At 46.8% G+C, this 26,878-nt stretch overlaps 1 protein-coding gene across 1 annotated transcript; it reads right to left on the bottom strand.

Moving 5' to 3' along the window:
- Positions 1 to 131: 131 nt before the first annotated feature.
- LOC6033271 lies at positions 132 to 26,878 on the bottom strand. Its single transcript, XM_038255542.1, has 5 exons — positions 26,097 to 26,878; positions 8,419 to 8,592; positions 2,783 to 2,892; positions 2,571 to 2,717; positions 132 to 2,072 (listed from the first exon to the last, which is right to left on the bottom strand). Exons 2-5 carry the CDS (start codon positions 8,590 to 8,592, stop codon positions 1,109 to 1,111), a joined length of 1,395 nt encoding a protein of 464 aa, XP_038111470.1. The 5' UTR covers positions 26,097 to 26,878; the 3' UTR covers positions 132 to 1,108.

The raw sequence follows: 26,878 nt of genomic DNA, 5'->3' as shown, positions 1-26,878 counted from the left end.
GCTGGAGCAGAAATCCCACGTTAGAGGAAGGCCATGCCCCGGGGGGCGTAGTGCCAATAGTTTCGTTTTCGGGAAATGGATTCAATTTTCGGTATGTATTAGCGAGGGAAAAAAGCAGAAGGCAAGGCACGTTTTAATTTTCACTCAATCAACGATATTTCTTCGTTGTCCTCGTACTTTATTTTGGGCAGGTTGGCGCAAACCTTGGACGGGGTTTGCTCGTCTTAGAAGCTAAATAATCATTTACATTATACAAGCTTGTGTGTTTGTGTATGTGTTGGTTTCGTGGAGTATGTGTTTCTGTGTGGGTTTACAAAAATAACTTCATAACTAGCAAAAAAAAAAGAGTTTAGCAAATTCAATACAATCGTTGACTACGCTCTGAGATTATTTAATATATTTTCACCTGTACGATAATATAGCTCGATTGACTTTCATTGGAGGTTTGCTTAAGTGTGTTTAACTGAGAATTTGTGTATATTTGGTTCTATTGATTCGCTTTGAAAAGAGACTTTGCTCAAAACATACTAACACACGCTAACGGTTGATTTCTTTGGCATCTAGCGCTCGTTTCCGAAAAAAATAAACTAACTTTTCTTTTCTATTCTTCTAGCAGCGGTGTATTTGTCAACGTTGTGGAGACTTGTCATCCATAGATTTGTTTTTGTTTACACGATTCTTCAAAGTGGTTCGCATGACAAGCTGTCACAACGCTGACGACACGTGGGATTAGGGCGATTTGGGTTATTTGCTTTCTTTCTCTTAACTAACTTTACAGATTCGATTACGGAGTTGAGTACAAAAATTAGAACTTTACACCTTAGCAGTTACGAGGGGGTTCGTTTTCTCCATTTTGGCTTGAATTACATCTTCTTCCGTGATTTATGTTGTGAGACCACACTTCGAGTCTCATCATTTCTTTGATCGCTTTGTGCGAAGCTCACTCTCGCAGGACCACGAAACAGAATTATATTTTTTCGCAGCAGAAAAAAAACATCAAATAAAATCGATTTAATAACATTAATAACTTTGACTAGGATGAAACAAAATATATAATAATAGAACTCTGCTCTCTTTGTCTCGATTTCCCCTGGGGCGGGATGGTCGCTCAAATGTAGATGAAATTTCCCACCCCCTTCATCGGGTCCGTGTTGACGGCCTCCTTGACGATGGCACTGCGCACGATTGGGGCGGTCGAGCCCGGTGTCGTTCCGCTGATGTCCACCAGCTTTTTGTCGATTCCGAGCGCGGAGAAGGAGTTGCAAACGGTTCGAATTTCCCGGATGTTGTATACGGGGTTGTAGGAGGGCGCGTTCGGGGCGGTCAGCAGCGAGGGGAGGAGGGAGGCTTTGGATGGGCGGGGCGGTGCCTGGACGGACCGGTCCAGGTTCTTGGACTTGATGGCGGGAGGTTCGTCCCGGTGGCACTGGGCGTCCGCACAGCTCGTTCGGTCGTCGTTGTTGTTGTCCTCGAGGGACGAGGTGCTGGCGGAACTTGACGAGCAGGAAGAGGAGGAGGAGGTCGTTGAGGAGGATGAGCTGGAGGACGAGCTGGACAGGCAGGACTCGCGTAATGCTAGTCGACCTTTGGGCAGCGTGTTCAGCGAGGACACTCCGTCCACGATGTCCGAGATGAGCGTGTTGGTGGGGGTCGTAACGGCGCTCAGCGGGAAGGTCGTCGAGTGCAGCGATAACCGGTGGTGGCCGTTCGGGCTGATGATAAAGTGCTTGGTGGATTCGGAGATTGGAGCGAGCATTTGGCGCCGTCGGGGGTAGTTCGGGTTCCTCCGCACCAGAAAGTGCATAATTTCGTTCTTCTGCTGGCGCTGAAGTTGGGTCTTGAGGGGGAGGTCGTCCGGGTGGAGCTTGCGCTGGTACTCCTGGCCGGGGCACACCTCGTACAGGGAGAACTGCTCGACGGGTTCGATGGAGTTGTAGCAGGAGAGGAGCAGCGAGAGCAGCTCGTCCGAGGTGGTGTCCTCGGAGATGAGCAGCGACTTGTACTGCGAGTTGGGCTGGAGGGCGGACGTGTGCACCCGGATCAGACCGCCAGGTTTTTGCTGGAGGCAAAATCTGGAAGGAGAAAAAACAGTTCAATTTATGACTTCTCTATTACGGACTTCAGATTCGATGACCTCGTATCAAATCATAGTCAAACAAAGTCAAGGTAAGTGAAAGTGTTATTTATATTTATGTTCTAAGTTTGAAACAGTCGGAGCACAGGTTAATACATGTGTAGTGATTTGTGTTAACATTTCAGTTCGAGAGTCAACATCTGGTAAGTTTGTCTGTCAACTGTCAATTTAGTATTTTTTGCTAACCTTATGGAAAGAGTCTTGCGCAGAAATTTCATATTCCCTTCCCAAATACCAACTTCAGGCTTGATATACCTAGTGGGAATCCGATTTCAAAGTCGAACCCAAGTTCAGGTAAGTACAAAAAAAATGCCAATCGTGTAAGTACAAGTGTAATCATTCGGTAATCTGCTGATTAAAGCTCAAAAATTGGTAAGTACTTCTGTCAACAGTCAAAGTCTGTCAAATTATCAATATCAATTATCAAGCTTGCTACCTGGAGTCCCCCTTGGGATGGCACGCCTGCAACAGCGCCGGTCGGGCTTCGTCGTCGAGCTCCAGTACAGATTTGACGCCCGGCCGGCGCACGGTCACCTCCATCGTCAGGTAGAACAGCCGGGGGTCTCGGTGTCGCATTTTGCATCTGTAAAACACAAAAAAGTAAAGGTTAGCTTGCGGTCTTCAAGGTCACACTGAGGTTAAACTTACCGTCGCAGCAACTGCTGCACGACACTCTTGCTGGTGGCGTCGTACGAGATTCCCAACGTTTTGTACTCGATGTCCTGGCGCAGACAGGCGGTGTAGATTTTGATGGTGGTCTGGAAAAATGAGGAGAAAATTGTTAGTCAGATAATGGTTAATCAGGGTGCGATTATCATCGGCACCTGCTACTTTCGCCTCAACCTGTTGAGGGGGCGTGACAAATTGTCGAAATTACGGAGTCTGTTTACAAATTGCACGTAGGAGGACTGCCCAACAAATTTCAAGGAAGAAAATGGGAAAGAACATCTGCCGTCCAGGAACCGTCTAGCGCGGGCGTAACTCAATCCCTTTAAACGAAGAAATCCAACACCCGATATCCCGGGTTTTTGAGACGTGCCATTAGCATAGACGCCGCCGCCGCCGCAATGGCATTTAGAGTTTAGAGCCAAACAAAGCGCGGAGTCTAGTCGGTTGAGTTCTTCATGCGGAACCGCTGGCGCGGACCGCAAAAATTTTCCACTCCGATGGCCACCACAACTCGTCGCAAAACAACGAAGAAATGGCCCCTCGACTTGTTTATCGAGCTCCAATTTCAGAACCTGGAATGCAGCTTGAAGTTGGCCCAGCTGTCGGCGACTTGGGGAGAAAGACGCAATTTTTAAAATTTCTTCCATCGTCCAGACCGAGGTCCAGTGCGCGAATTGCGAAGCAAAAGCGAATTTCACGAAAGGATACCGTGCCCTGAGGGATCAAACTGGACCGAGGGTGAGAGTGTTGATTTATTTCTCTTCATCGCATTTCATCACGGGCGGAATCCTCCTTCGCCTTTAGGACGGTCAGGACGTGCGGAAAGTGTAAGCCGAGAAGCGCAGATGTTTTCCCTTTTCGGCTGCGATGCGGATGCTGTTGTGGCCATACGGAGTTCGCGTCGCCATAATTAGGGTCCTAGGGGAGGTATGGCGGTGGGGACACGGGAGACCCTTCCGGCTGGGATTGCCTCCTGTTACGTGGGATTGAGCGACCCATCAGCCAGATGGCACAGTTGACGGTCAGAGGAAATGAGTTCTTACTCTTTGAGATAATAATTACAGATACAGGTTTGGGTGTTCTGCGAACTTTAAAATTGATATCAACGTCTCGACTACGGACTTCAACATCGATATACCACCTGCTCTTTTGAGAAAAGCTGAATCAGGTAGGTACAAGTGTTTGGAGTTAAAACTTTTCAATTACGGACTTCAACATCGAAGTACCAAATGTTGAAAATCTAGAAGTTTGATCAGGTAAGTACAAGTGACAAGTAAGTGATTTGAACCAGGAACCGGTAAGTACCTAAAATCTGTCAATCTGTCAACCCTGATGAGCTCGACGTTCCACGACTGTTTTCGCTGGAACGTCCTTCTCAGCTATTCAAATTAACTCACCACCCAACCTTTCGAGTGGTGTTCAAATCAATCAACAATGAATTTCACCACTTCCTCCGCGCCCATCGTCCGGGTGAAGCCCAATAATGTCCGCAATCGGAGCCGTATCGGTCTCGATTAATTGCCCAGCCAGGTCGGGCCCCATTGTTTGGAAATTCCACCCCTCGGGGGGCGATCATCTAAGCTAAGGGTTCACCGCGGCGGAATCCGATACCGTGATTCAATTTCACTTTCCACACCAACCGAGAGCGGCGGAAGTGCAGACCATTGTTGATGTGCCGAAGACCACCCCTAGCGAGCAGGCCCAGGTGACCAAATTGCTGTTTGATAACAGCTAATTTTCGAACGCGGAACCATCGCCGCCGCGGTCCCTATCGTATTAAATCTAATTTGTAGTGGCGAAGCTGCTGCCGGAATCGCGGGGTCGTAAAATGAAGGGGTAATTAGTGCGGGAAGATGTGCCGCGGCCTCGAACCCTTGCGCCTAATAAAGATTTATGGCGTAAACTTTCCAGACGCGGGCTTTCGGCCCTGTCATCGCGAGGAATGCAAATGACACGGCACGGGAAGTTGGCGGACTTTTTGGAGGGGGGTAGTTTGAGATTACATGGCTTTGGTTTCTGGACGGGTGTTACGTTCTAATTAGGAAGCACTTTCTTGGACATAATCTTGGGTTTTTTGGGTCGTTGGAGCTGCCCAAAAATGAGGTTTGTTCATTTGAGTGGGACGACAAAGTTTTGCGTAGCTAGAAGGGGTTGCCTACACTCGGGCGTTTTGGCAAGATTAGCACCTCTATTACGGACTTCATTATCAAAGTACCTGCTGTGAAGATTCAGTCTTGTTGAAGTTCATGGTAAGTACTGGTGATGCAAATTAGTGAAGTTTCCTACGTTAGGGCATCTTGCGATGCTGATCTCTATTACAGACGTCAACATTAGAATATAAAGTGAGAATTCAAGCGATTTGTAGAAAACAGGTAAGTACGTAGTAAGTAAGAGTGTGGAGTGTTGTAAGGAAGGAGGAATCTGGTAAGTACAAGTGATGAGTGTTAGTCAATCATATTCTGGTAAGTACACAATCTGTTTTGTCAAACCCTTTCAAGATTCCAAACGGCTGTTTCCGCCTGGAGGTCAATCCCCCTTAAAGGGATCCACCACACCTTGAAAGGGAAAGTTCGCGCCATTATCTAATCACGTGAGGCGCGTTCACTTTCGTTCGCCCGCATGCAATTAATTACCCAACCATGTGCAGATGAGCTGAGAATCGTTTATCAGCCCAGCCATCGAATCTTTAATCGTGAAAAGCGTGAACTTTTCATCAGCTGACGGGGAGAGAAAGCGCGAGAAAAATCGCTCGTGATCGCTTTTTTCGTAATTTGTTTCTCCCCCCACATTGACGCCGGTTATTGTTTTAGGCTGGGTGGGTGGCTCCAGTTTCCACCGAGTCGCGCGGTGGCGTGGGAAATTCCAGCAAATTTTGCCGAGCAACTTGGGCGTTTGAACAAAGTGTGTGTAACTTTTTGTTTTGGGCTCGAGTAATTTATTAGTTGGCCAACGAGGAACTATGGGAAGCTGGCTGGCGCTGGGAAAATGTTGAAGGTTTTTGTTTTGTTGTTTTCATCTGGGGGGTAAACAAAGGACGTTTTTGCGAACAAACGATTGCGATCTGCGAGACAACAGCTGTTGCGCCATTGCGTTAAAGTCGCTTTATTAAAGCAACTGTTGAAGACCAGTACAGGACTTCCATCCGTCGGGATTTCGGACACTGCAACAGATTCCAGCGCGTCTGGACCGCTGCCAGAAATCAGAAGCCCCCCTGGCGATAACCATCTACCGCTATTCATTGTAGCGTTCAATTTTGGACGCAAGCCCCTAATGACCACCCAGCATGACCCCCGCTGGAATGACAATCGCTGCCGCTTTTTTGGCGTGCGCCACGCAAGCCATTCAACCATCGACGACGGCCACGTGCGCCATCTGCTAAATCGTGCATGTTTACAATTATTCCGAATGACAGCGTAGAGAACCCCTCTCCCCCCGCTTCAAACCGTAATCAGATTTTGAAGAACCGCCAGCGCGTAACTCTTTGGCGGGTCGTAAAACAACAACTGGAAAATATTAAAATTGAAAAGAACCGTCCTTCCGGTGATGTCGGGTTAAGTCTCTGGAAGGAAGTCACTGAATGGGAAAAGCGCAGCGCGTTTATGGTCTTTGGGATGGTAATACGAGAACTACTCTGCCTCTAGCGAGGGGGGGCGTTAAACTGCGATTGTTGTTGATGAGTTTTGAGCACGTGCGCGCCTAGTAGAACCTTCTTTCCGAGCTGGTGCGCACACATGGCCGGATGTTTGCGGGGAAATTATGGCCCAAAGGGTTCTCTCGTTCTGTGGTGGTGAATGGTTTTGGGGGAAAACAATGCACTCGGGACGGGGTTTTACGGGACATCAAGCTTGGAGCGTAATTTATTCCGATGGGCGAGCGCGATTCGGGCAGGTACAAACACCGGAATCGGCTGAGGTCGCTGGAAGTTGTGGCTTCCACCTCTATTACGGACTTCAGCGTTGATGTACCGAAAATTGAATCGTTGAAGCAAGCTAATTGTGTGTTATTAATGTTTCTATTACGGACTTCAACAGCGATACACCAAATTGACATTACAGTGTCAATTTGAGGTGTCTTCAGGTAAGTACTAGTGATAAAACCAGTGTTTGATCCAGCTGCAGTTCCCAATCAATAAGTACACACAACCCTGTCAATATGTCAACCCGAGCAAGTTATCGACGTTTAACGACTGTTTTCGTTGCATCGTCCTTCTTGCATTTTGAAAGCAACGACTTCAGGGTTTATGAACACAATATCGTGTTTGTTTTTAAAATTGATACCTCAACATTGATACACCAAGTATCAACCATGGTATCAATTTGAGAAAGTCTTCAGGTAAGTATAGATTGCAGTTGACACCTCAACTACGGACTTCAACATTGATATACCAAATATCAACAAGTGTCAATTTGAAGCATCTTCAGGTAAGTACCAGTGATAACAGTGTTTGATCCAGCTGCTGTTCCCAATCGGTAAGTACCCAACCCTGTCAACCACGCTGAGCTCGACGTTCCACGGCGACTGTTTTCGTCCGCTGGAACATCCTTCTCACCGGTCAACCTTGGAGTCAGATTTTCCAAATAGCTGAAACGCAGCAGCAACTTTTTGCTCGCACCGGAAGTTCAACTTTCGATTTTCAACCGTGCTGGCTCGCAAAAAAAAGTTGCTGTTGCTTTCTGGCAGGCTATTTGGGGCACAGATTCCTGTCCGACCCTCGGCGCAACTCGGCCTGGGAAATCAACCGCCGTGCCGTACTGAGAGCTTCTGTGCTGGTGCTACTACTGGAGATTGCGATAAGACAGAGTTGTGTGGGCAGGCGGGTAAGATGATAAAATTGCAGTGTTCAAATCCGCAACCAACTGAGGAGACTGCACAAAAAGACCTACCAGTGAGTGAGATTTAATTAGTCATATTTTGCAATTATGGTCTGGGAGCTGCGGCAAAAAGCGCAGAATGAAGCCAGACCAGAGAGCGTAAATGAAGCTCGTTTTTTAATTAAAATATTGTGCGAAAACAAAAGATTGACTGGTGTGTGTGCGCGCGGAGCGCCACCATATTGGATGCTGCGGGCACGCTCGTGGTAAAAATATGATAAATATACATTTTATTCTGTCGAAACCAGCGAGATGGCGCTAAATGTGTAATGTGTGTGCGCACTGGAAAACCGCAACAGAACTCATACATAAACACATTGTGCGAAGCGTTTCGTTTTCAATTGTTTGCAAGGGAGCGAACCTCACAAATACGAAGAGTTATGAGGTCGCGCTGTGAAGCGCGGAATAATTAAGGTCCGCCTCGACTCTTCAAAAATTCTTGATTGCAACCAACAATAGATAATTGTGGAAGATAATTTTATGCAGAAGCAACGTTGTGATTTGGTGCACTACCGGTAGATGGCGTCCTGGCACGAAGGACGCTGACAACTGACGGCTCATTAAGGTGAAGTGCTCTCAGCCAAAATCAACAGCTTCATTGTCTTTTAGCAAAACGCCGAAAATTTGCCTTTCTTTGTGTGACTAATTGGAAAGCTTTTCGGGGGCAGTAATTAAGGGGCGAAACATTTCAAGATTTTGATTTTGGGAAAACTGATTTGAAGAACAAAAATGTTGGTGACCTACCTGCGGTATGGTTTCGTTCAGGCTCGAGTAGCTGGACGCCCGCGAGTGGCTTCGCAGTTGCTCGTTGGGCGGTTCGGGACTTCCGCACAGGGAGGACGCGCACGAGGTCGACGATCGCATCGACAGCGAGTCGGACCGGCTGCGCATCGGCGAGACCTGCACGTGTTTCAGCATCTGAAAAGAAAAAAAAAGAAGAAATTTAGTAACTTTCAAGTTCAAACGTCCGAATCCCGGAGGGTCCAACCCTCGCGGTATCAGCTAATGAGGCATAATTTATTGGGTTTGCACGCCAGCGGTACCGTGACAAACTCCGCCAAGACATTCCCGGGTGACGTCGTCGTCTACGACGACTTCGCGAGCGGTAGCTAATTGACCAATTACGGAAACCGGATCGTTTTCCGCTCTCGCGAGCGTTCATTCACCGAGAGTGTTGTGTGTGACGAGAGTGGCCTGGTTTTCCTGGAGTTATCACTCCGATGCTGCTGCTGCACAATATGGTGCATCGGAACGCTTCCAGCTCTTAATTAACTCACAATGTCAGCGCCCATTGACGCCCTCGACGACCCGTGTCCAACTGATTCTACCCGGGCTTGAACTTTAAATTGGAATTAAAAATTCCAAACCATTCAAATGGCCACTTCGTCGAGGGTGCTCGAGAGCAGCGCACTTCTCGAGAGGGCGCACTCGCTCGGCTCGAGAACACTTTGAGATGAGCAGCTACATGAATGAGTAATTACGCCTTTTAGGAGGTCGCTCGGCTGAGCCAAAGGTGATGATTTATTCTCCCGCTACATTCCATTCTCAGCTTCCCGGTAGATTAATTAAATTAGGCAACGTTCCAGCGAGTTCGCCGTGGCGCCCTCTCTTCCCTTTGCGGAGTCCGATTCCCACAGTTTTAAGTTCCAGTAGCAGCAGCGGTTTTATTGTTTCCTCTGGGTTTGCGCGCGTGGAAAACCCCAACGCGATTCTTCCGGAATTTGGTGATTTATTCCGGTGGCCGGTAGTCTTCCGGCATGTCGCGCGCGCTCGCAAAACTAGAAAAGGGCAGGAAGTCTGGTGCGTTTTGATGAAATTTAATTGATTTGTGAATGGTTGGGCAAATTTTCCGGCGACGGGTTTGTTCAGCGGACATTGTGGAGTCAAACGAGGGGTCATTGGACGATTGGTTGAGCGGATAGCATTACTATTGCGGACTTCAGTTACGAAAGAGGTCGAGAGAGTTCAGGTTGCGGTTACGGACTTCAGATTCAAGGTAGGTCAGTACAGAAGCCATGGAGTTCATACGGTAAGTACTTAGTGTTAATATGTGGAAGTGGTGAATATCTCAGTCTAAATCGGTATGTACTCAGTGTAAGCTCCAGAACGTGTAATTCCGCCCAGGTAAGTACGGCAACAATCTGTCCCAGTCAATCCACCCAGATGTTTATTGTGCTTCACGACTGTTTTCGCTGAAACACAATACATCCGAACAACAGTTCATTAGGGCCACAATGACAGTCATTCCAACTGGTAGCCACCACCCACAATGCCGAGTCGTAGATCATTTCGAAATTCTGACTAGCGAGTATGATTTGCATATCTGCTGGTGGTGAGAAAGAATGACAGCAAACAAACAAACCTCCAACCGACGTGAGACCGCAAAACCACATCTGTAGACATTCCGTCGCACTGTTGTTGGCGGCGCTGTCGGTTCACATTGCGATCCAATTTCCACCTGGAACTGGGTCGGCACAGGTAAAGGTGACTGAACCGCAACCGTATCGCCAGCACCAGGTCGTCGAAATTCTATGCAAATTAACACCGCACGCGAATCAGCCAAGTGTGTGTGAAGATTACAACGCGTGAGCGGATGCTGCATCCGGACAACCCGTAGCAGGGCCCGTTACGCGAGGAAACCGAAACATTCTTTAACTCCGTTGTCAAAACAGAGAGAGAGAGAGTTTGAAAACTTTAAAGGGAACGCGAGTTTTGGGCAAGAAAAACATAGCCACTGTCCCGGGGTTTTTCGTGGGGTTCCGAAGACTTGAAGAAGTCAAGGGAAAGAGAGAAAAAATTGTGAATGGAAAGGGGGTAAAAGCAAACTAGCCGAAAGAATGTGGTCTAATCTAGACGAATGAACCCTAGTGAGAGACCATCAAAGGAGGAAGCTGTTTGGAATTGTAACGACGAGTTTTATTTGTGGCCTCGTGTAGCGCGTTTTACGACCTCGGGTTTTTGGAGAAGACGACGACGGCGGAGGTGATTTGATCATTCACTAATGAAGCTGGACACATTCGTCGCCGTGGGAGGAACACGTCGGGTTGGCCGCATCGAACGCGGCGTGATACGGAGAAGATTAGGGTCTGGGAGTGTTGAAATTCCTTCAAAGGTCGTTCGGCTGGTCGTTGATGGCTCGCTGAGATTGGAGCATTATTTTTAGGTTGCTTCACCTAGGTTCGCCGGGATGACCGATGGCCATCCCATTCCCAGGGGAAATCTCCCCCGAGAAAAGCGAGAAAGCATCAATGAAATTCTTGCACCACGAACATTCTAGGAACGAGAACAAATTCTTTTTCGGAAACGGATCCAGCGCAGGAATGCGAGAGGCGCTCGTAAACCGAAATCCATCAGCGCGCTGCGCCATCACCGTCAATGGTGCACACGACTATAATGGAGACCTCCTCGCCACCCCGCCAACCTCACGATGATGAAGTATTTTAATTAATTTTAATGTCGCGTAATATAACCTCACTCTCCTCTCCTCAGCGCAACGCGCTGAATTTGCGTTGTCTTTCGACGGGACCGACTTCCTCTGATGATCTACGGAAGCACTCCGCTGTGGGTTATCTAAGACGAGCGTTCTTTCACCTGAAGCCACAATGGTCAATCAGTGGCGCCGAATCATTCGGGTTTGATGACAATTTAGTGTGCTGCGGACGGGAAAGGTCTTCGAACATAATTTCCGTCCAATTTTAGAGTCGGTTACATGGTCGTTGCGACACTCGATGGGTTTTGGGATGAAGGCGAAGATTGATTGGTGATGCAATCAGTGCAAAAAATGACGTCGACACTTTTCTCACATTTTACCTCAATTACGGACTTCAGATTCTAAGTAGGTCTTGGAGACCATAACTGAAATCGAAGAGGTAAGTTCATTTGATCTCGTGAAAGTATCAGAGTGTCTCTTCAATTACGTCAAATTCTAGGTAGGTCTTTGAGATCATAACCAAAGCCAAAGAGGTAAGTACATGCGGTTTCGTGAAAAGTGTAGGTTGATGTCCAGCTAAGTGTAGTGAATAATGTGCGGTAAGTACGTCTGTCAATCTGTCAAAGTTCAAACGTTCATTGCATTTCTCGACTGTTTTCGTTGAAATGCAATCAACGTCTGCTTAGCGATGTCAAAACTAAGATACCTAGCAAGATTCTTAGATTTTGACACCCCTAATGCCCCCACGTCAGTCAACCATCCCAGCAAAATGAGAACAAACCGCCATTCTGCTGGCTATGTTTATCACCCCGAATTAATCTCGACTTCCCAAGCGCTTAGACCACCGTTCGCGTGCCCGCGACGACCCCCGTCCAATGCTAATTTACGTGCGAAAATCGTACTCAATCGTACAAAAAGCTCATGTTCCTCTCGACAAATCTCAAAAGTCATATCGCGTGCGCGCGCGCCCTGGCGCGTGAGTTGCACTTTTGGAAGTCGCTTTCGGTGCCATCCCATGGTCATCCCGCGTCGGTGGCCATTGTTGTTTTTCCCTGGGAAAATCCGCGTCACCCAAACTCGCAATCTCAGACAACAACAAAAAAAGATGGCGGAAGCCACCTCCAGATGAGATATTGTGACGTAAAGCAGGTAAGTCACGCGTTGACAAAGAGTTTGGACACCCTCGGTTCCCAGCGGCTGTTTCGATACGACTTGTTGGGTAAGTCGACGGCGGCAGTCCCTTCACAAAGGCTACAAATAACCATGGCGCGGAAAACAAATATGATGAATTCAAATTAGCCCAAAACAGCAGTCGGTACTCGGGGACCGTAACTGAACAATGCCGCTGAATTTGGCGTGAAAAAAAAGGTTTGGATCTCAGCTGCGAGAGAAGCACCACATAATTCGGTCTAATTACTTTCCCTTTGCGGAGGTTCGTTTGGTGTGGCGCGATGAAAAGCGATGTTGCAAGATTGCGTTGGTTTCGTCAACGAAAGTCATTTGTCAGGCCGCCCGGAACAATGGTGATGGATAACCGGAAACGGTGAAGCTGTGTCGTCAGTTACCAATTTGAAATTAGACTTAAGCATTGAGTTGAACTTGCACGTACGTTACTTTGTTAAATGATGGTGGTTACGTCACTTTGTCCTTTTATGTCTCAAGTTTTCCTAATAAGAGCGCTTGATGTCACCGACTTCATTTAGATTATAGCTGAAAACTGTAAATCTTTTAGCACTTCCCTAACACGGACGTCAGAATCGAGGTACCTCATAGGATCAGAATACTGAAGTTGAAGTTTTGTTCCAGGAATTCTGGTAAGTGCAAGTAAAAAGTGCATTTCTCTAACATGGACGTCAGAATCGAGGTACCTCACAGGATCAGAATACTGAAGTTGAAGTTTTGTTCCAGGAATTCTGGTAAGTGCAAGTAAAAAGTGCATTTCTCTAACATGGACGTCAGAATTGAGGTACCTCAGAAGATCCGATTGGAAAAGTTGAGGTGTTGATCCAGGAACATCGGTAAGTACTCAGTGCTAGTGAAAAGTGTAAATCAATCGAATCGGTAAGTACATTCTGTCAATCCGTCAAAACTGTCAACTACGCTCAAAAAGTGGTCGAAAAAACAGTGCGTCACGCGCACAAGTTCTCCACCAGCTGTTTTGAGTGTACTAATCGGAAATCGCTCAATTTACACCACACGTTCCGCACATGTCCGCGCGTAATTAACATCACGTTACACGGCCTGTGCATCGCTACCGATCGATCTAGAGTCTTAATGATGGAAAACTTCCCGCGCAAACAGCTGCAAAACCACTTCTCTCTAAATTGACACCAGTTGCAAAAAAAGCGATGCAAAAATCAATTTCCCGAGCAACTCGCGCGGGTCAATCGCTTTCACTGCAAAACAATTTTAAAAGCAAAAAAGGGCAAACAGTTTGATTTGAATTTTCGGGAGGGGAGAGTGAAAAGCGACGATGACAGTGTGAGTTTCGACTTTTTCCACGTCAAAACGGAAAGTCAAAGTTCAGCTTGAATAGGACCTTTCAGGCGCGCTGGCCAGCAGTTTCCTGTTGTTTTTGTCTAGGGTTGATTTGGGACTGTGGGAGTACAACGCGCGGGTGACAAAGGGACATCCGCTTCGCTTTTATGGGACTTTATTTTTCTCTCTTCGTTGACTGCGACTGTTTGTTCGGGGCTGAGGAACGACATTTAATAAAAAAGTTTTGTGTTTCGGGGCCCGGGAACAGTTTCGAAAGCAATTCCGATGAACTGCTGGCATGCAATTGTGGTCGGCGGAGAAATGATTCTGCAGACCACCGAAAATATGTTATGAGTTTTTAAATGCTCGCCAAATTTATGCTTCCCGGACGTTAATTTGGATCTTGGTGCCCCAGAAAAAAAAATCTGCACGCATTCCAGGTCATCGCGAGAGATGTTCGCAGGCAGATTAGTACGCCACGGGACACAACCGGTTGACATCCTGTGCTCGCAGCGTGTATCAGCGCTGTGCCATCTTCTAGGCAGGAAGGCCTCCAAGCGGCACTCCAGAGAGAGCATTACGGCAAAGAATGTGAGCAGCAGCATAACAGCTTGATCCCGTTTTGAGCCCTTTCCAGCGATTTGGCTGGCCTTGCAAAGTCACGCGGCGGATGCTGGCCAGCGGCACTTGCCGGCAACATTAAGATGTTACCACGGGTAACCAGTTTGGCGCACGCCAGGTACACGGAAAGAAGTTGTGCTTGGCGGAGCTTTGGATTACTGTTACGGACTTCAGACTAAAGATAGGTGTTCAAATTATTTCATTAACTGAAGAAGGTAAGTGATTACTGTGTGTAATAATTTTTCAGGTAAGTCTTGTGAAGTGAAGTTGGCGCTTATAAAATAAAATCTGGCAAGTAATTCTGTCAATCTGTCAAAGTATACAGTCCATTGATTTCACGACTGTTTTCGCTGAAATGCAATGCCCTGCTTAGCGATTTCAAAATTAATGTAGCATCTTTAGATGCTACTGAGATTTTGAAAAGACGTTAGTGTGAATCTTCTTTTAAACACATGATTTAAACAGAAGTTTTTTATTTCAGTGCACCCACCGCAGAAGATGAAAGAATTCACGTTTTCCCTCCCCGTTTCACCCCGTCTTCCTGTCGGAGTTTTTCACTAGAACTCCACGTTCTGAGCACATGTGCGTCTGACGGATGCTCGGGAGGAAACGGCTCGCGCCACTCAACGCCTCGTTGACGACAATAAAAAGTGGACCATTTTAAATTGGCCTTCCCGTCATCCTCCGGTCAGCCTCACCCGGTTCTTGGTAGGGCCGGAAAGGGTTATCAGCGCAATCGCCCGAGCGGCAATTAAGCCGACTACGGAACCGACTACGCGATGCGTTTTATTGATATTTATGACGGGGTCTTGCTGTTTATTGCATTACGCGCGGGGCCCTTTTTTGGGGAAGAGGCGAAATATGATCACGGCTGGTTTGTTATTGTTATTGTGTCGGCATCGCTCCCAAAAAGCCCGTCAAACTCCGGAACTGCGCGAGCGTGATGATTGTTTACAATGAAATCTACATAAAAGAGAGCGCGCGCAAGAGCTCAAAAACAACAGCTACCGGAAACCGGGGTTAGAACGGCCCTAGCCCCTTAATCAAATCACTCGTTGTGATTGAATTTATGAAAATTCCCTCGCACCGAGTGTTGCCCATGTCCAGAGAGCGACACGCCAGACAGGTCCGGGTGTTTTGTTTATGTTTACATTCCATTACATGTGGCTGGCTGGTTGGAGGTTTGGAGAACGGAAGTCCCACTCTCGAGGTGCGGTGAGGTTCGTCGATGAATACAAAGAGTTTCCCTTTTTTGCCGGAAGCACGCACCACAACCAGTAGAGAAGGGGGAAGTTTGGGATTAGCATATCGCCCAATGTGGATCGTGTGAGATTTACCGGGTTTTGGGCGGTGAAACGTCCGGAGCTGGATTTCCCACGCAGCGTTGGAAATTGAGCGGATTTGCATTTCAAATACGGACTTCAAATCAATATTGAGAAGAATTGCTGTCAAGCTTGATCTACGGCGGTAAGTTCTTAGTAATAACGGTACGTTTCCCAATCACGGACGTCAACATCGAGTTACCCCTTAACGACAGTCCCAAAACTCGATGTTTTCAGGTAAGTACAAGTGTATGCAGTGAAATCAGTGGTACAAGTGTGCAAAAACAGTGGTTTCCAGAGCAGCAAAATCCGGTAAGTACCTGTCAATTGTCATATGTCAACAAAGAAAGGCACTAGCGTTGCACGACTGTTTTCGCTGCAACGCCAGACGCTCCAGTTTGCTTCCCGAGAGCGACGAACGTCAAGAATCCCGCTCCAAAGTGGATTATCCGGTGTAATCCTGTCGCAGGAGTGTACAACCGGGCCTCGTATTTGCACGACGGGTTCTTATCACGACGCAAACGAGGAGCAAACAAGGCTGCCTTTGTGCCACCGCCAGACCATAAATCCTGGCTCACATGTCTGCGTAATATCCCCACGAGAGCGGGAACGAGTTCGTCCCCGACGTTGGGCTCTAAGTGGAGCCAAGCTAAGACTCCCGCGAGCAGAAGCCGGGGCTTCAATGAATTAATTATTCATATTGTAAAATGTTTTTACTTTAATATGCACATAAATTGCTCATGTGGGCTTCCAGCAAACCATCCTCTCGCTGCGGTTCCCCAGATTTTTGCCAGCCCTCCAAGAGCTACCGAGGCAGAAAATGTAATGAAAATATGGTTTCGACGGGTGGGTGCCGTACGAGCACCCATATTTCAAATTCAACGGAGTAACGCGACGTATTTGCATATATATGGACTGCGCAAGATCCACCATCGAAGCGCGTTAATAAATCAAATCAATCAACAGCTTAAAGTTGCGCGTCGACTCCAGAATATCTCTATCGGGTCAGAACAATCACGCGGAAATCGGCTGAGCTGAATGTTGAAATCCTCACCACTTTCATCGATTGGGGGAGAATTTTACGACTGTTTGTCCAGTGTGAAAATGTTATGCTTTTATTGGCTGGCAATACGATGGCGTTCTAGGCAGTCATACTTTCCAGCCGAGCATGGTTACGAAATCGCTTGGATTTCCATCATGGCATTCATGGCGGCAAAACAGAGCAAAACTGTCGGCATGCCGGGAATCACGCTTGGATGAGCGTCCATAAAACGATAATAATTCACTGCGCGCTGCCGACTGCAGTTTGTCGTACTGTTTTTTTTTTTTGCCATGTCCAATTCGTCGGAGTCTTTGTCTTCCAGCGGAAGACAATTTCGCCCTGTGAAGACCCAATCGAAGCAAATTTATTGAGCATCGTTTCTCGTTTTGGTTCTAAGTTGGGAGACTCGACGGAAGCGACGAACCTTTAAACCCAATTCAGCTAAAAAAAACGGAACAAACAGCAGTCTTGTAGAACAGCATCCGTGATTCAGGAAAAACGAGTGCAAACACGGAGATGAAATTTCATTGCGGATATCCCGAGCGAAGACGTGATGTGGGTGCAGCCTCACCATATGGTGAGGCTGAACCTGCGCTACCATGACGAAGGGCAAAAAGGATCCCAAGCGAATGTGTGTACAGAACAGGAGAAGGAAAAGAAATTCCCACACATATTATTGCATTTCAGCAAGGCTACTTGCTGCGGCAGGTTCCCACATTTCTTGACACCCTCTCGTCATGCACCCTGCCTTCCAGGGGGTGCCACATTTCTCAAGGGTCTTTAGTTTCCTGCGAATTCCTTCGCAATCACCTGTTCAACCAACCGAACACTGCTACTCCTGCTCGCATTTAAATGCGAGAGCTCCCCGAGCTTCCGTCGAGTCCCAGAAATCATTACACAACTTGAGGTTACGAGCTTTCACGAGCCCGATTACCTCGCGCACAATCGCGTTAGTTCGGCTTCATTTATCCGGCCGTTGTCGGACGCCGGTGGGGCTCGCGTGGCTGATTAAGCCTTAATTGTGATGCTTTCAGTGCTGGAATTACACTTTCGACATGGTCCGAGGCGAAAGGGCGCAACCTTGTTGCGCAATTATGAGTTTGTGGTGCGGGGATTAGAATTGTTGACGCTTCAATTACGGACTTCAGAATTGAGGTATCCCATAGGTTTAACGAAAATTCTTCAAATCAGGTAAGTCGCGCATCTCGATTACGGACGTCTAAGTCGAGGTACCCCCCTGCGAACTGCGCAGCAGTTCGAGTTGTAGCTGCATCCGGTAAGTACCCCAGTGTGTAACGTAGTTGTTCCAGTTCAAACCTCATTTCGGTAAGTACCAACACAGTGAAACTCTGTCAATCTGTCACGCTTGGCAGCGCTTCGCGTTGCACGACTGTTTGCGCTGCAACGCCAAGCCTGCGGGGACACTTTCCCCCCGAACCCCTCTGTTAGCAAATCGCAACCGAAATCGTTGACCGAGCGGAGTTCATCAACACCGACTGATAAGGCGCGCCGCACCGCCGTCCCAATTTCCTGCTGTTGCGATTGACTCGTCCAACGATCATAATCGCCCATCACAACAGAGAGAGCGCACGCGAGTTTTTACAACTTAATCCGAGCGGGGGAAGACGAAATCGAGAAGATGCCCCCTGCCGGGCGTTCCGATTTGTCACGGACCTTGCGTGCCCGGAATGCCAATGGGAGGCTAATCCGGGGTTCGGGAGAGTTTCATCAAACTCATAACGATTTGTATTTCTTTTGTTCGTGCTCGGTTCGAGAGAATGTAAATAGAACAGGAAATTTTTCGATTTCATAATCGATGAGCGAAGTGGGAAGTGATTGACTGACGACGACGATTATACTACCAGTGGCTCATCAACTGAGTTATTTGGGCGTGCAAATTTGTCCGCACTGACGGGGATGAGTGACAGTTGAAGATTTTTGGCTGAAATCACGTTTGAAACCACGTGGGTGATCCGGAGGGTTGTTGACCTACTCCTTAAAGATTGCGTTGAATTGTTCCAATTTCGATAGCTCATTGAACTACGATACAAGTTGTTTCTTCACCATCAATCATCGTTGTGGAAGTTGTTTTGTGTTGATTGGAACCGGCTGCGTCCAAATTGGGTGCCCGATTGCCCGCACGGAGCTGCCCTAGTTTTCCGGGAGGGCCGTGATTGATCGGTGTTCCGCTTTATCAGCGTGCATTACTAGTAGCTAACAAGACATGACAGCAATGTTTCACCCCAAAACGTACAATGGCTCTTCCGCAAACAATGGCTTAACTGTTCACTTTTGGTAGTGCTACGCCGTAGGACGTAAATCACGTGTACAAAAACGGTAATTCCCGATATTGGGGAGATTGAGTGCTGCTCGACATAATAACCTCGTTGATTAGGTACTTGATGTCTGCAATGAATAATCACTATTGATTAGTCGTACTATTTCTTACAATAAATTTCCTTAATAATTCGAGAAAATTCCAACTAATTTCCGCCTTTTAAGCACCCATTTGAAACCGCCTAAGCGGCTTATCTCCAGGATCCTGTTTCCTGTGTCACCGCCATCACACCTCCGGCGCTCGTGGGTGGCATTCCGACAATTATCTCGATCGCCACCATTATCGCACGCCACCAGAGGAGATTATTTTTTTCCTGGTCCTTTTTTCCACTTTACAGCCCCGAGAACGGAACTTCGAAAGCGGTATTCAATTAAACGCATCCATTAGGATCAACTCCTCTCTCCGGCGGATCATTTTTCATCTTTTCTTGATGGAGAAGAGGATGCTCGTCAGCGGAGTGGGAGTCTCTACCAGCATCATGTTCGGCACACACACATCCTTGCACAGCAGGAGTCCTGACGTGCTCGAGTGAAACAAAAGTGCAACTTTTATCGGTTGAGGGCAGCGATGGTGAATTTTGGACGAAATAATAATCAAAGGATGGATGGTCGCGAAAAATACTTTTAAGATCCCTTGAAATTGATGAGATTCCCAAACACGGACGTAAAAACTCAGTACAAAGAAAAAAAAATCGTTTGACGTTTCAAGTACGGACTTCAAAATCAAGCACTGCGTGGTGCCAAGCAGGTAAGTTCGAAGTGTTTGTTCCGGTTTTCGTGCATCTGGTAATCAGGTAGGTTTGAAGTGTTTGTTCCAGTTTTCATACATATGGTAAGTAAAAGTAATCTGTCAACGCTCCTGTCAATTCTGTCAAAGTTGGTTCCACGTTTCACGACTGTTTTCGCTGAAACGTCATCCAATTAGTGATTTAAGCTTGTAGTTTTCCATCACTGCTCTCTTTTCATAAAACCGGAGGATGTGGCAAAAAACTGCAAGCTAAGAACTCACAACCAACAACAACATCGTCCAACGAAGCAACAGGCACGTCGACGAGTGTGTGGGCGATTGGCGCTAGAGTCTCTTCCTAGAAGAGGGAGAAAAATACGATATCGTATGCGTACTCTGGGCTTTCTGGAGCATCGATTGGAAGGTTAAATATTTGACCGACTTGGTGCAGCAATTTCCTTAAAATGTTTGCCTTGTTTGGAAGGTTTGCTCACAATTAATTTCTGCTTAGAACGGGTTCGTCCCTTTCCCAGCCACCCTAATAAAGCAGATTTTCGTAGGCGGCACCCTTCCCGTTTGAAAGACCCATAGGGAACGAAGCTGACAATGAGCTATTTCTCGATTCAATCATAATTTTACACACCCCGATGTTGCGTCGGATTATGTTTCGCCTCCTACAAAGAATCTCGCCTCCTGAAAGAACCGGAAGGATGGGTTTTATTCCACGTAACATGGTTCTAATTTCCGCCAGGAGTGTCGCTTCGCTTCAAGCTTCAAATCGAATTCGTATTGTGTGTCGTCGTACGTGAATGATGTATGTTTCGAGAAAAAGGGGTTCGCCGATAGATTGGCAGACGTGTGTCAACGCAAGATGGAGCTGGGAGAACATGTCCTATCAGTGTCGTCAGCAGCAAAAATCCGGGCTCCAAATTGTGATAAATGCTAGCTAGCTCCCTGGTGCCAATTTCGGATCTCCGCGGATTGCCGCTCAACTTTTTGCGCTACTGCAAGTGACAAATCGAACATCTTTATTCCATTTGTCGCGTAGTTTGTCAAGATACGCTTCAGTAACGGTGATGCCTTGGCGCGGTTAAGGCCGTTGACACCCAGTTGTCAATTCTTCCAGCTAAGTTGGATTTCGCGTGTGTGTACGAAACGGTGACCTTGGGTTCCGTTCCACCATGCAAAGTGGCGGTAATTTCCCCGGGGAGATTAGTTCTGCGGAGATTAACTCCCCGGCGTTTTTGTCACGTTGATGTGCGCGCCGGAAATCCACTCAACTTAATGCTTCCTGCAAACCACACAAATGACAACTGCGCAACGGCTTTCCAGAGCCCCGCCGCTATAATGAGAATGGTAATTATATTTTTATTATTTTTGTTTTTATTTTTGCAGCAAGCTCAGCAAAAATGACCACGTCCAACACAACAACGAAGGTATTTGGTATTCAAAATTGGCCTCGCGCTGCGGTTTGGTACCTTCTTTATTTCTGTCCTCGAGCTTTTGTTTTCGATTCGACCGCTTGAGTGTCGTTTTTGTGCTGAATTGATGATGATGAACAATAAAACGTCGGTGAGGATTTACTTGGGTAGCGGTTAAGCCGGGTACAAGTTCTCGGAAGGGTTCGTCGCATCAGTCATGACGGATTGCATTCTTGAGCAGTTAAGCTGCTTTTTTGGGGACGAAATCGAGGTTTGCTCTAAAACGGACGTTGATATTGAGTTTTTCAAAGAATTTGGAAATTGACATCACATAAACGGACTTCAACTTTGACCAACCTGGTTAGTAATGTTTTAAAATTTGAAGTGCTTCTCAATTAAGGACTTCAACATCAAGTACTGTGAAGATTCTAGTGTGAACCAGCTGACGTGCAGGTAAGTGGTAGCAGCATCCGGATATCTGGTAAGTACAAATCTCTGTCAACTCTGTCAAACTGTCAAACACCAGTCCGGTGTCACGTTTCACGACTGTTTTCGCTGAAACGTGCACCAGCCCTGTGCAATCACAGGAAACGCCACATTCCATCACATTTATTCCCATCGTAAAACGACGACCGTCCCAATTAGGGGGCTCGGCGAGCCTCCCCGAAAACAAATCAATCTCAACGATGAAATCATACCCCATCAGTGAGATGAGTCTCGGGTGACCTATTATTCAACTATACTCAACCCAAGTCAAGTAGTAGGGGAAGGTGGGGCAAGACGACCATATGGGGCAAGAGGAACAATCGCTCGTACGGCCGTAATTTTTACAATTTTGATTATTTCCAGTATGAGGAATTGTTGCTAGCAATGCAATTAGCTGATTCTACTACCACATAACCGCCAAAACGACGTAAACGCCACGGGGCATGAGATTTAATGAAGTTTTTTCAAAACCTTTGTTTTCTTATAATATTTGGAAAGTACAAAATAAGGCTTAGGGTTCGATTTAAGGCTCATTTTATCAAAATGCTATTTTTCCTAGATCAGTAGTGTTCCAACCAATGACTTGCACCTATTATAAAGTATGATTTAACTTTTGGCTATTTTTGTTGAGAGCTTTTAACAAATCTTGTTCAGGTGGGGCAAGTGTACCATATGGATTTTTATTATGGAAAAAATACGAATTGCTGCAACATCATATTTTATTGGAAAATAAATACATAAAAGTACTTAAAAACTGATAAACAATTGATAAAAAAAATCCATACAAAATATATTGATATTATGAAAATTTCCTTTTTTTCATCTAAGTAATAATTTGTTTTTGTATTAACGATCATTTTTTTAGTAAAATATTATTAATTAATCTAAATATTAAAGAAACGTTTCAAATACATTCTAATCTGATGTACCTAAGTTATAACAGTTCAATTGTTAGCAAATTAACATGTTATTTCATGCATTGTTCCTCTTGCCCCAACGGGTTGTTCGTCTTGCCCCACTAGTTGAGTAGAACGCACGGAAAATCAAAAATTTTAAAATCAGTTTTTTACAGTCAAAAACTGGATTTTTAAAAAACCTGTTCTATCAAAGTCTTAGTCAAGACCTGGAATAAGATGATTATAAAAAAATCCGACAAATTTTTAACGTTTTTGATGGGTTATAACAAGCATTTCCTTAGCTTGTTACACTTGCCCCACTTTCCCCTACATGTTGCTTTTATGTCATAGCCACTGCTACGCAAACTCACCGTTAGAAAACATCACCCATCCATCCGCCTCACATAACTCTGCCCTAAGCACACTTATTTGCACTCAGTGATGTACTCTGCGCGCTGATGCTGTGCTACTTAAGGTAACTTTTATTCGCGCAAGAGATCCCCCTTGCTGCCTCCAGACAACGCAAGCAAATGTAAATTATAAATTGAAACTTCCTGTCCCCCTTCTCCTCTAGACAGACCCATTACGGAACCCATTTTCTTTGTGAGTGTGTGTCGTTTGAAATCTATCCCGGGAATGCTAGGCTAGGTCGTCCAAGACGCGCAGTTTACAACATAGAAAAGAGAACTTTAAATTTATCGAACTGCCCAGCACGTTCACAACTTTATGGGAGCCATTTCTGGCAACACTCTCCCCCAGATGATGATGCTACAGCTTCGGAAGAGTTGGAGTTTTTTTTTCGGAGAACCCGGAGTTCTCCAGGTTGAACCTTCTGGAGGAAGCGAATTATGGACGATGAGAAGCCCCGATGATGATGGTAATAATTACCCTCGAGGTCGGTTTTGTTTGTCGGAGCTAATCTCGAGTTCTGCGTTTTGGAATTCGGACCGTGCTTTCAACACAGATGAGCACATTAGTTTAATGGATTTCTACGTTCGATTGGGGGAAGATATGCGATTTGCGAGGTTGCGGCTTCCGAACTAGATAACTGTATCCCGCTCGGAATTCTGACCTTTCTCCAAATTGAAAGCTGCACTTCCAGCTGAAAGCTGGACTTGGTGAAAGGTACGCCCGGAAAGATGATTAATCAAACCCGATTAGAATGTCTCATTATTCTCGTATTAAACGGGGCCCGGCTTTATGCAACGTGTATGATTTATTCACACACAAAACTCCGCGGTCGCTCCGGGGTCTTCGAGGGGATTTGCAATCGAAGAGGGGTCGTGCCGGAAGTTAATGGCGGCGGATGCCGCTGGTGAAATCGACTGGCGCTGAAATGACCATTAGGGGCGGCCAAAATTTATCATTTCGTGAAATTTGCTTACGTTACGGTAACCTTTTTCGGGTCCCATAGTCCAGTTTTGCGTGCCCGAGAGGAAGCCGCCATTTGACTATTTATCAAAATGGTCCCCACCCGAAGACAGGGGACAATTCCGTGGGGAGAAAGATGCCCTCGGGGGGCAATCGGAGTGTCCGGTCGAACGCAGTTAGTGAATTGTTATTTCCGTGAAATGATCGAACTCAGCGAGTGATTCAACACTACAGCTAAGCCGGTGAACTCAGAAGCACTTCTAATACGGACTTCAACATAAAGCTAGTGCAAACAAGGGTAGTGACGTCTGCTAGCAGGTAAGTGTTCTAGGTTATTCCGTTACGGGTAAGTATAGTCAGCAGAGTTGCAGATAATCCAGTTGTCGGTAAGTACGCTACAGTGAAACCCCTTTCCCAACCTGTCAATCTGTGATAACTACGCCGCTGGCGTTACACGACTGTTTTCGATGTAACGCCAACGACGCTCAAGTTCACCCTCAGTGGTTCCGTCGAATTAGTGAGGGAACAAGCACCAGTTCAGAACATCGCCACATTTGGCATTTTTCCAACTCGGCACTTCGCGAAAGCTTGATCCCAAGGACGGGCTCTCGAAACCGGTAATCCGAAAGAATTTTCAAATTGCTCTCCCCCCGAAATCCAACAGTTCGAACCGCGGCCATAATTAACCTCCCCACCGCGATGTTCTAAGTTCTTCTATTTCTCCGGCGTTCGTGCCTCATCGAACCAAGTCAAAGTTGGATTCTAATCTCGCCAGAGTTCGATCCAGCGATTGAGGCCCCCATTACTCACCGCCTCTCGCTCTCGGAGATCAATTATTTAAGAAAATAGGAGGAAAAACAAAGGTAATTATTAAAAAATTCCTCTGTTTCTTGCTTTCTGTGTTTTTCTCCAGCTCGGAGATCGAACTCAGAGGCGGAGGAAATCTCTATTTTTAGTGGAAAATTATGTGCTCTTGGAATGACCGGAGAGACGTTTAGAAGACGATTAGATGACTCGAAGAGGGAGGATCCGTCGAATTCCAGCAATTGGTGTGGCGAGACGGCGGACGGACGGCGAAAGTGTTTATGAGGCAAATTGTCTTGGGCTCCATTGTCTTTGGTGCTGGTAGTGGCTGCTCATCGACAGTAAACTATTATGCGATAATTAGCAAAAGGGTTTATGAACTGAGAGCGATTATCGAGTGGGTTTCAATTGGGGTAATTACAATGTGTTTGAGTTCCAGGGCGTCCAAAAGGGAGCGATTAGTGACGGGTCGTTGGCCAAACTGGGGTTTTCGAGAGACTGAGGTTTCACAATTAGTCGAAATTATCAAATTTGGCAGTTAATTGCAGACAAATTTGAATAAAACATTCTAAGCGTTCTATTACGGACTTCAACATTGAGATACCTCAACCTGACTCGACAAATTTCTGAGACAGGTAAGTACAAAGTGAGATCACTCGATCTACAAGTGTTCAGAGAGCAGGTGTGCAGTTGAAGTCACTGGGTAAGTACAAAACTTCTGTCAATCAGTCAATTGTTCTGTCAATACACTGTGCTCGGGGGGTTCACCCTCAAATTAACCAGATGTGGCTAATTCGTCCATACAACCGAATCAACCAGCTGTCCGCCCAAGAGTCGGCAAGCCACGTCTGGATCGCGAACCCGTCAACACGCAACCGCCCAGAAGAACTCCCGAAATTCGCAGCGATAACGAGAGGAGAGCGCAAAAACCAACGCGCGCTTCTGGCGATGATCTTCACAATCTTCGCTCTTTTTCTTGCTTGCCGAAACCTCCAATCAATTAGTTGCCGCCCTTTACCTCTTCATTCGCTGAAGAAGATTCGGCAAGAGCGCCCTCTGTGATTATGCGAGTTTTCGGGCGAACCGCCGACCTTCTGGTAACCCTACCTGCAGGGCCGTTCCAGCGCCTTCGGATTAGAATTCCCAACTCGAGAAATGTCGGAGCGCCAGCGCTAGCGCTAGAGCGTAACATCCGGAGATTACGCGCGAGGTTCTAGGAGGCGCGCGGGTGCGCTCACCTACAACTCCGCTCGAGCGTGAACTCAAGACTCGACGAAGAGGTTGCTCGGCGCGTATAAATTACCCATAAATTACACAGATGAGCACGTTTCTAGGGCTCGAGCTTGTTTATCGCCGACGAGGTGAAGAATGTCGAATAATTAGCGGACGAGGTTGGCGCTCAACCTGTTGGTCATTCCTGGAACTTGGTGACGCTCGCGCGATGTGTCACTCGGTGGAGTTCGAGAAAAGGGCGCGCGATTACTCACCTTGATGTAGTAGCTCGGGTCTCCGCCTATGTTATGCCTCAGTGGCTGTCGTTGATTCAATCCAAGAAAAGGTTATCTCCAAGCGCGTTTCCGGTTCGGTGAACAGGCGCACAGACTCCGTTGGTGTTCCGTGGGCAATCGGCGAACAATTTGTTCGTTAAATCATTTTCCTGACAGTTGCAACAGGCCGTAGCTCTGCACACACAAATAATCCACTGTCTTGAACTCCAAATTTCTTCCTCCAAGACACACACGGATTTTAGCAAATCCCCTTATCTCTCTTCGCTTACGGTTAAGCTGTCTCCACAACAATCACTTTGCTTCTTTTCACAGAACTCACTTAAAGTGCCGCCACATTCCCATGGTATCAGTAGGTTACGCTCGCGAAACACGCAATCCAGAAATAGCGAAGCCGCACTCACTCTGACTCTTCACAACAATGCCCGGAACGTTACTGATACGCGGCTCCAAGACCTCGTCTGTTCCCAATAGTTGTACACGCTAAACTAATCAAAACAGAGTGTTATCAGCGCAGTCGCTTCTTCGACGTCTTCTTCACGGACGTCACACACACTGTATTCCCCTCTTAGAACGTACTCCTTCATTCACAATGCTGACCGTTGTTGAGGACCGACGCCGTCCATCCGGTCGGTAAATCCCGTCGATGTTCTCTGTAAACACTGTGCGCTGCTCCACTGGAAGCTTCTTCGCGTTGACAAACACACACCTCGACGTTCGACAAGAATCACGCGCACAATACTTCCACTCTCGTGTACGGTTTA

Source organism: Culex quinquefasciatus, chromosome 2 (assembly GCF_015732765.1).
Source record: "Culex quinquefasciatus strain JHB chromosome 2, VPISU_Cqui_1.0_pri_paternal, whole genome shotgun sequence".
In the NCBI taxonomy this organism is placed as follows: Eukaryota; Metazoa; Arthropoda; class Insecta; order Diptera; family Culicidae; genus Culex; species Culex quinquefasciatus.
Note: the sequence above shows the minus strand (reverse complement) of the source record. Positions and strands in the feature narration are given on the sequence as shown.

Coding starts and splice junctions, on each gene's coding strand:
- LOC6033271 (XM_038255542.1), bottom strand. CDS start 8,592: ATGCTGAAACACGTGCAGGTCTCGCCGATGCGCAGCCGGTCCGACTCG. Junction 2,893..8,418: donor TGAACGAAACCATACCGCAG/GTAGGTCACCAA, acceptor TCATTTTTCCAG/ACCACCATCAAAATCTACAC. Junction 2,718..2,782: donor GTGCAGCAGTTGCTGCGACG/GTAAGTTTAACC, acceptor TGTGTTTTACAG/ATGCAAAATGCGACACCGAG.